Source organism: Centruroides sculpturatus, unplaced genomic scaffold (assembly GCF_000671375.1).
Source record: "Centruroides sculpturatus isolate CEXI.00-Female unplaced genomic scaffold, Cexi_2.0 scaffold141, whole genome shotgun sequence".
Classification (NCBI taxonomy): domain Eukaryota; kingdom Metazoa; phylum Arthropoda; class Arachnida; order Scorpiones; family Buthidae; genus Centruroides; species Centruroides sculpturatus.
The window spans coordinates 439,655-450,251 of record NW_019384430.1 but is presented as its reverse complement, the minus strand read 5'-3'; the positions used below and the strand labels follow the sequence as shown (position 1 = coordinate 450,251).

General features: G+C 27.0%; 1 protein-coding gene across 8 annotated transcripts in view; it reads left to right on the top strand.

Annotated features, from left to right (window-relative positions):
* The first annotated feature begins 1,704 nt into the window (after positions 1–1,704).
* LOC111619713 (cleavage and polyadenylation specificity factor subunit 6-like) overlaps positions 1,705–10,597 on the top strand; it is a 63,765-nt gene continuing 54,872 nt past the window's right edge. For 2 of the 8 annotated variants that reach the window (XM_023361489.1, XM_023361488.1), the window contains exons 1-2: positions 1,708–2,127; positions 2,561–2,672. In XM_023361489.1, the coding sequence (XP_023217257.1) occupies positions 1,996–2,127; positions 2,561–2,672 (244 nt within the window). In that variant the 5' untranslated portion in view covers positions 1,708–1,995. Of the gene's footprint in view, positions 2,128–2,560; positions 2,673–10,597 lie in introns of all 8 variants that reach the window. The other 6 variants (XM_023361491.1, XM_023361492.1, XM_023361495.1 and 3 more) reach the window with 6 other exon arrangements.

Sequence of the window (10,597 nt, the reverse complement as noted above, 5' to 3'; positions counted from 1 at the left end):
TTGTTTTTTTTTTATCTAAACATTAAATCAATTACATTAACATGATCTTCAAAAAGACCATGTTAATATAATGTAAGTAGAAAAAGAATTTAACCTGTTTTAATTTTTTAAAGTAATAATTGATTTTTAAAATCTTCAAATAAGACCACAAGTTGTAAATATTCAGATAATATATAATTTTAGTCGTTGAAACCTTTTTGAAATACTGAAATCTGAGGTTATAGCATTTTTTAATAATCAACTTATTCATATTGGATCTGAATTGTCTTTTGTTATGTGAGGGATTTTTTTTGGATAATACAGAAGTTGAAATCTGTATTTTAGTCAAAAAATTTATTTATTTCATTATTACTTTTATAAAGTTTGCCAATATATTTTTCTTAAATGCATGGACTTGATTACATCAACAGAAGGTTTATCATTATATTCATTGCCAGTAGACTTGTCTGTTTATGAATTATTTTCTTTGATATTCAAAATTATTATTTATTTTCCTAATTGTTTAATGACAAAGGGGAGAAATAGACTAACAACTGATAGACCTTTTTTATTTTTTTCCAGGTAAGAAGAAGACCAAACAAATATTTAAATATTTATAATTCACTTACATATTTATATTTGTACTAATTATTTATATTAAAATACCTGTAGCTTTATGATTTCATTTTACGGGAGATTATCTTCTATTCCATTCCTTGGATGTTTCTGAAAATTAATGTAGAAGCTTATACATTGCACTTGTCATCAAAATTACTGTTAACTGTTAGATCAGATTATTTAATTATAGCATTATATATAGAAGAGTGAAATGCCAGCTTTTCCATAAATAATAATAATAAAGTAATATCAAAAAAGTCAGGCTTGATTACAGTGTAAAAATGTTCTTATAAAAACAGATATTTAGCCACAGATAGTAGAATATTAGAATCTCTTCAAATTTTGACAATTTGAATTTTCTTCTTCATATTTCCACTGTTTTGATCATATAAATTAAAATAAAAATATTTTCAATCTGTTTAAAGTACAGATATTATATGTTAATTAGATTGAAGTTTTGCAAATTACTTGTTGAATTTGAAATGTTAATTTTGTAATACATTAAATGTTTACTCAAGTTGTCTCGTGTTTCTTATTCCCAAAGGAATATGCAAAAAATTGCACGATATGCTTGTGTGAGACTGGCTTTGTCTACATGGTTGCCATGTGATTCCCATATGCTGAGTTTTCTCTTCAAGCTAGCAAGTTCATCTTCAGGCAGATAAAAGCTCTTATTAGACTAAAGACCAAAAAAGCACTCGAGTGCACAGATATTTTCAAAGCATGTGACATATACGGGAAGCAATCCCTCGTGCTTGTGATATCACGAAGAACTTACTAATCATATCAATTTGTATTTCAAAACGTTTATTTTTTGTATTATATAAATTACTCTTTGGTTAAATAANGTTTTAATTGGATTTTTTTGTGTGTTTTTAAAGGAATGTTTTAGCCAGATGACCTAGTAGCCTACAAAGAAAGGTCCGGTCGTCGATGGTGTTCTGGAACACATGATCAGAAGAAATGGTGGTTTCAAAAAGAAATTTTGAGCAGACTGTGTCTTTTTTGATTAAAAAATAAATTATCATCCGGCGAAATTCTACAAACGAAACTAATTTTGTTAAATTTTGGATAACTGTAGTGTAAAAATAAAGAAATTTGACTTTGTACAGATTTTTTGTTTACACATCTTTCTTTACAAGGAATAACATAACTCTATCAACTTTTCTCTATAATATACATAACAGTGTTCTCTATAGTAAAGTGATGATTGAAAATTATGCAACAATGTGTAGCATTAGACTGTTCTTATAAGATTAACATATTTTTTTTATAGTTATTAAGTTATTTGTTTTATACTTTGTCGATGTATAGTACAGTATATTTTATTGTGTATCAGAATGTACCTTTTTTGCTTTAAAGTACTTTACATACGTTACAGCTCCACCGCCCCCACAAATGCAAGGACCGCCGCCGCCACATCCGGGCCCTCCGCCTCCAGGCACGCCGAGCGGACATTTGCCTCCTCCTGGTATTCAGGGGCCACCACCACCGAGACCTGGTGGACCTCCACCTGGTAGCATGCGAATGGTAAGAGAACTTTTATTATTAAAAACATTATTATTGTAATTATTTATAATTACTTCTTTTTTTATGCGATGATTATAAACTAACTGCTTAATTGAAATAATAAACAAAATCAAGATGTAAATATGTTTGGCTAATTAACTGTCTTCAAGCATCTGAATGGAACATAAAATTTTAAAAAAAGCTATTAAATTAACAGTATGATTTATTTATTAACAGTGTATATTATTATTTTTATTTGTAATAGAATTTATTATTTATACCATGGAATGACGCCACTGCTGCTAGAACGTCCACTAGGGGCATCCTGGGCTACTAGTATAATATAATGATCACTATAGCAGGATTATACCTAGATTTAGAAATTATAATTATATTAAAGAAAATAAAGTTTAATTATCATATATTAATAAATATACTTATTTATTCAAAATAGCCACCGCCTAGAGGTCCTCCACCAGTCGTGGGTCCTCGAGGTCCGCCGCCAGATCCTCGAGGCCCACCTCCAATCCAGCACGATTGGGATCATCGTCCACCTGGTAAGTACAGTAAGTAACAAAGATTTTTTATTACTTTTTTCATTAAACTAATTTAAAATGTTTATAAATTTATCAAAAGTCTATGTAAGACAATATTAAGTATTGAAGTATAATTTAACGACGATAGTAGACTGGCAGAACATTTAAAGAATTAAGTAACAAGTTTTTATTTATTATTATTATTTGAATAAAGTTTTTATCAAGAGATATATATCTATATGTCTGTATTATGATAGAGGAGAAAGATGTATTTATCTAATAAAATAATTGTTTTAAAGAATTAATCAAATGTTCTACAATATATTTTTGGTATGCAAAAGATGTAAAAACCTCTCCTGAATTCAAAAAGGATTATAATTAAAATTTTAAGCTAAGTTAATGAATTTAATGTTTGTAAATTATTATTTATGTTAACTGAAGTGTCATAGATAAAAAAATGATTATTTTTATAACTGGACTAATAAGTAATCCTACTTGATGTTATACTTGTATACTGTGTGTTTAATTCAGGGTAATTTGTGATATATTATAAAAGTTAAATTGATTATAGAATGAAAAGTTTTTCTTTTTTAAAATATTTATTCAACATGAAAATTTGAATAATTATTTATGAAATGTAGGAGGATCTGGAAGAAGTGGTGGTATGGGACAGCGAGGAATGTCTTCCCAAGGCATGGGAAGAAATAGAAATAGTCAGCCTCCTTTTCAATCACAACAAAGAATGCCAGGGCTTCCAATGGGCCCACCCCCTCCTCAGGGACCGCCTCCTCAGTATCAAGGTGGTAATTCAAAAGGTTTTTATTAATCAGTTTATAATTTTTGGACTTTTATTATACTAATTTATATAATTTATTAAAGCTTAAACAACTGAATAAAGCACAAAACAGTATTAGAAATAATAATATTTAAAGAAATTAATGAAGTTAATATTCGAAAATTGGAAAATGCTTTACTCTTTGGTTTCTTACAAGTAACTGATTATTAAAATGTTTTCTTTACACAGTAAAACTGTTTTGTGTATTATCTATATAATATTTTTCTATTATATTTTTTGTATTAAAAGTTTAATGCTGTTACTGTGTAACGTACATGCCTTATTTCTTAATAGCCTGGAATTATTTGACAATAATTTTATATAATAGAACTTTTAAAACTTTTGAAATTAATTTTTCCAAAATAGAGTGCATGCATCATTGCAATATAATTAAGTTTGTCACATTTTAAAACTTACGAATTAGGACATAACTGAGAAAATATAATGTTGTTTGCAATACAACACATGTAACATATATACATGACATATATTGATCATTGTTTTTTGCGTCAAGATTTATATTTTTGGCCACTTTTAGTACGGTTAATATATGTCCTCATTTCAAAGGTAATGTTTTTGTCTGGTAGATTTTTACAGATATAAAAAAAAGTAATTTCTTATCTTGCTTTTTGTTTTAATGTATTTTGTATTTTATTTTTCAATTATTATGAGTTTCACTTAAAGAAAAACAAATCCAAACTGGAAAAGTGTAGATATGAGTGACCTCAGTAACCTTAGTTCTATTTCCAGAAATATCATAAAAATGACAAACATTTTCGAAACAGCTTGACTGTCCTGCTTCAGGTCAGTTGTGTGTGTTACATTTAGAATGTTTGTTCTATTGTATTCTACATTCGATTTGAATTCGAACTTCAAATATTTTTGCAATTTACAAAATTTAAATTTACCTAATTAAATTCTACAACTAACATAGTCTGTTTAATTTTATATTAAATTAACATCCTATAGGTTAACATATGAGATGCTGATTCATTATCATATGCTGGGAAGTTTTTTATGATAACCCTGATGAAAGATGATTATAACAACTCAATTTTATAATGTCTGGTAAATATAACGTAAAATATGTTGTGTACAAACTCTGTAATATATCCACGAAACTGGTATATTTAAAATATATAAGTGGTGGTAAATTTAGTTGATTATAAATTACACACTTGCAATTTCTATAATTTCAAAATCCTAACTCTCAAGACCTTTAGTTGTACAAATAGGAGGTACGCATACCAGTCTCAGACAATTCTACATTACATTGTCTTATATTTTGGCAACTGTTAAATTGTGAATAAAGTTGATTATATTATTTATATTAACCAAGGCTTGTTATAGTATGAATTCTAGACAAGGGAAATTTACAATTAAGATATACTACAAGATGATAAAATCAAATTGGAAGATCTGGGGACATCTGAGGTTAGCTTCTCATTGCATTTCAAACAATCTTAATTTAAATATCACCAACTGGAACTCCCAAGGCTTAATCCACAAAATAAAAACTCGAGTTCTCTCAATTACTATACAATATTGATATCTTGGGTATAACTAAAACCTGGTTAGTCACACCAGTTAATGAAATTATTGAAAATAGAATGGAATATACAATTATACTGATGCACAGAAACCAATAGGACCTGGGAGACCGCATGGAGGACTTTGTCTAATATTAAGAAAAAAACATTGGTTCCGTAAAATTTATACAAAAAGCAACTAATTATATTTTAATCTTATTGCAAATTGATAATACCGAAATGAAACATTTATACAAAAAGTCAATTATAATAATGTTAGTTTACGTTCCACTTGATCAGATAGATGTATTAAATGAAATATTCAAAAATCTCGAAAAATGGAAAAATCTCTCTCCATATGTATTGTTATTTGGTGATTTTAACTCCAGAATTGCACATAAAATAGATTCGAATATAAAGGTCCAAATAATCTAATTCACTTTAACTGTGAATTAAAAGATAAAAAACATAATAGATTGGGTTTTCAATTAATAAAAAATACTCAACAGTTGCAATTAATAATGGAAGAATAAAAAAATGACTATCCATCTGAATTCACTTGTGTTTAAATTGCGACCTATCTGATCATTTTCCAGTCAAGACTGTTTTTGAAATGGCAAATATCCAAGTAAATAAAAAATTTCAACCTTATCAATTAATAAATTATGATTATCTGAATTTTCAATTGAAAATTAGTGAAAAAAATTAAAAATTTGCCTAAATTTATACCGAGAAATGGAATAGATATATATTATCAATTGGAAAATCAAATAAAAAATTTATTAATATAAAAAAAGATTAATAATATAAAAACCAATAAGTTTAAGAAGCTTTGGTATGAATTTACCTGTTATATTGCTAAAGTAAAGTAAAGAAAAGTAAAGTCTTAAAGCAGTTTAGGAACATGTCAAATGAAACAAATCTTATAAACTATAAGAAACTTAAGTTAATATACAATAATTTGTTAAAATCTAAGAAAATAAAATATTTTAAAAATCTTGAACATCAGTTAATATTAAATAAAGATAATACTCTGTTTTGGTCAACAGTACGTAAATTATGTAAACAGGATACTGAGAATCAATCGCAAATTGAATTTTTAACCCTGTCACTCTATTATAAAAGAAAACTATAACTAATATAGAGATGCTGAATGTGGAAAATGAAATTTTAGATTCGATAATTACCTATGACATTGGATGCATCAGTCAATAAAATGAAAACAAAACCTGCACCAGGTATGGATCTAATTACAGTTAAATTCTTAAAATTATTACCACCATCAGGAAAACGAGTATTGCTTGAATTATTCAATTCATTCTACAATTTAGCAAACTTTCTGGAAAATTGGAATATAGTAAAACTGATAATGATCTATAAAAAAGGAGACAGAAAAGATCCAGGAAATTATCGACCAATAGCATTACTACCAACATTACGAAAATGCTTTACTTCTATACTGGCACTACGATTCCAACGATGGACTGAGGAACTTAAAATCAAAATTTTAATTCACATTTATAAAATCAAAAGGAACAGAAATGGCATTATTTTTCTTATTATCAATAATACAAGTTTACTTACTAAAAAAAACACAGGAAAATATATTCAGATTTTATCGATATATCAAAAGCCTTTGATTCAGTTCATGTCCCAACTTTGATAAATAAATTGAAAACCTGTGGCTCTGGAAAAAAATTTTCAGATTCAATTGCGAAATTATTTTCAATTTACAGAATCAATTAGTCGTGGTAACCAGATATTCCCAGAATTAAACATAAACTGAGGATTACTACAAGGAGAATCGCTATCGCCATATTTGTTTAATTTTTATTTAAATTATATTGATAAATTATTTCTACTTGATACTGAAGGAGATCGAATTTCTGGAAGAATTTACCACTATGTATTATATGCAGATGATCTTGTATTACTTGCACCAACAAAAATTGCCTTGCAACACAAATTAAATATAATAAACAAGTATTTGAATTCCCTGTTTTTAATGATCAATATCTCTAAATCCAAAATAATTATATTTAGAAATAATGTTAAACTTCCAAAACAAGAAAAATCATTCTATTTAAATAATCAATCTCTCACCTTAGTAAATGAAATAAAATATTTAGGAATATCATTCAATTGGAATTGTAATTTTCAACTGCACTTGAAGAATATAACTACAAAAATAAATACTTTAATAGATAACATTATTTATTTATGCGCAAATTTAAAACTTACGAATATAAAACTACAGATGAAACTATTTAACCGTCTGATTATCCCTTCAATATATAATCAAGCCTATTTGGGCAATAGACTTACTATACAATTTAGAAAAATTTCATGTTATTTACTTACGAAAATTATATAAAATGGAAAGAACTGTTCCTGGTTATGCAATTCGAGCTGAGACGAATAGATTCCACTTTTATCCGTTTTATTTAAAGAGAGTGATTAAATTCTGTTATAGATTAAAAAATTCTAACGAAGATAACATAAGATTCTTACATCAAATAATGCTAAATCAAAATAATAACTCAGAGAAAAGCAAAAATCTATGGCAAAATAAATTTAATAAATTATTACAACCTTTTGGTGTATCAAACAGATTATTTGATAATTCAGAAATGAATTGGCAATATGGATATTCTCTAATGATCGAATCAGCATTTTCTCAATCAATAATAATGGATCAAAACTTATTATATCATTCTGTATACCATCCATGGTACAGTACATCAACATTTTAAATATCTCATCTACTTTGAATATCATAACTGCTAATATCAGTATGAATATAAAAAGATTATTAATTCAATTAAGACATAATAAATATTCATCGTTTATCAATAATACTTATTTTGATTTTAATAAAGACAGATGTTATTGGTGTAATTCAAGTGACTATTCTTTACTAAGAGACTGTGAAGGACTAAAGAAATATCATCAAAAATATGAAATTAAAGAACTAATATATACAAAACAAAATCAAGACTTTAGAACTAAATTAAACAATCTTACGTTAAATCAAATGTATAAAATTGATGGTTTTTTTTTTTAATCAAATCGCCAAAGAACTAAAAAATATGTGATAAATTAATAAAAATTAAAATATTGTTTTACTAATTATGTTACTTAAAGTAAAATATTTAAAAGAAAAATAATGAAAAAATTTACTACTAAAAGATTATTGTAATGTTATTGATGATCTTGAAGAAGATATATATTGAACAATTGTTAAATAACAAATGTATAATAATATGTTATTGGAAAAATACCCCCTGTAACAAGGCTTAGCCTTAATGAAAATAAAATATTTGATGATAATATTTTTGCAGAAATCATAGAGACCCTGATTACAGATATTTTGTAGCAGGCATGTTTCAGAAACTTCAAAAATGAGGATGTTGAGTGTTAAGCTACATTCTCTGCATAATCATTTAGATTTTTCCTCGGATAATCATTGACATCAGTGAGAAGAGGGAGAAAAATTTTATCAAGACATTAAAGAATTGTATCATCACTGTTGAGAACAGTGGGATGTAAATGTGATGGAGTATTTCTTCTGGTTGTTAAAAACAAATGGAATTTCTTCATTATTGAAGAGAAAATGTAGAAAACATGCTTTTATGCCATACAAATAATTTAATTTTTGTGTTACAGTACTTGGGTAAAGCTTTTTTTGCTGCCTGAAATACAAATGGTTCTTACAAGGAGAGGGTCAGATGTTCTGGGCTTCGATTTGAACAAAACTTGGCAAGTGTGTAGCCCATAATGCAAAACAGCTCCTTGTCCAAATAATAAGACATGCTTCTTAAGTATTTATGATAAATGAATCTCTGAAAATTGAGTGTTTAGCTTATAAGACTTTGGAAGTTTTGCGTTTCCTTGAAACAGCAGTAGCCAAGTGGACAAATAGTAGTGTTATGTAATTTTGTAAAATATATGTTCATTGTAACAATTCTGAATATTATAGTAATGATTATATTATAATAAATTAGCAAATACTGCAAAAGAAAACACAAACTTCTTACTGAATGTCTTTATATATGACACGTATTGAAATTACAGAAAAACCTAACATGATATAGGAAAAAATCATTATTTGATGATTAATTCTAGCACAACAACATGCTACTTTAGTCCATTAAAGTAAAATGTGGCAACTTTTTGCATTATATATACAGTTTAACCCGATTATAACGACATCGGATGTAACGACAACCCTAATATAACATCAAATTTTTATCGGTCCCACGATTTTACTATACTAGATAATGTTAAAAAACCCACTTGTAACGACATGAAACCCTGTTTTAACGTCATATTTGAAGCACTNTAAAGTAAAGTAAAGAAAAGTAAAGTCTTAAAGCAGTTTAGGAACATGTCAAATGAAACAAATCTTATAAACTATAAGAAACTTAAGTTAATATACAATAATTTGTTAAAATCTAAGAAAATAAAATATTTTAAAAATCTTGAACATCAGTTAATATTAAATAAAGATAATACTCTGTTTTGGTCAACAGTACGTAAATTATGTAAACAGGATACTGAGAATCAATCGCAAATTGAATTTTTAACCCTGTCACTCTATTATAAAAGAAAACTATAACTAATATAGAGATGCTGAATGTGGAAAATGAAATTTTAGATTCGATAATTACCTATGACATTGGATGCATCAGTCAATAAAATGAAAACAAAACCTGCACCAGGTATGGATCTAATTACAGTTAAATTCTTAAAATTATTACCACCATCAGGAAAACGAGTATTGCTTGAATTATTCAATTCATTCTACAATTTAGCAAACTTTCTGGAAAATTGGAATATAGTAAAACTGATAATGATCTATAAAAAAGGAGACAGAAAAGATCCAGGAAATTATCGACCAATAGCATTACTACCAACATTACGAAAATGCTTTACTTCTATACTGGCACTACGATTCCAACGATGGACTGAGGAACTTAAAATCAAAATTTTAATTCACATTTATAAAATCAAAAGGAACAGAAATGGCATTATTTTTCTTATTATCAATAATACAAGTTTACTTACTAAAAAAAACACAGGAAAATATATTCAGATTTTATCGATATATCAAAAGCCTTTGATTCAGTTCATGTCCCAACTTTGATAAATAAATTGAAAACCTGTGGCTCTGGAAAAAAATTTTCAGATTCAATTGCGAAATTATTTTCAATTTACAGAATCAATTAGTCGTGGTAACCAGATATTCCCAGAATTAAACATAAACTGAGGATTACTACAAGGAGAATCGCTATCGCCATATTTGTTTAATTTTTATTTAAATTATATTGATAAATTATTTCTACTTGATACTGAAGGAGATCGAATTTCTGGAAGAATTTACCACTATGTATTATATGCAGATGATCTTGTATTACTTGCACCAACAAAAATTGCCTTGCAACACAAATTAAATATAATAAACAAGTATTTGAATTCCCTGTTTTTAATGATCAATATCTCTAAATCCAAAATAATTATATTTAGAAATAATGTTAAACTTCCAAAACAAGAAAAATCATTCTATTTAAATAATCAATCTCTCACCTTAG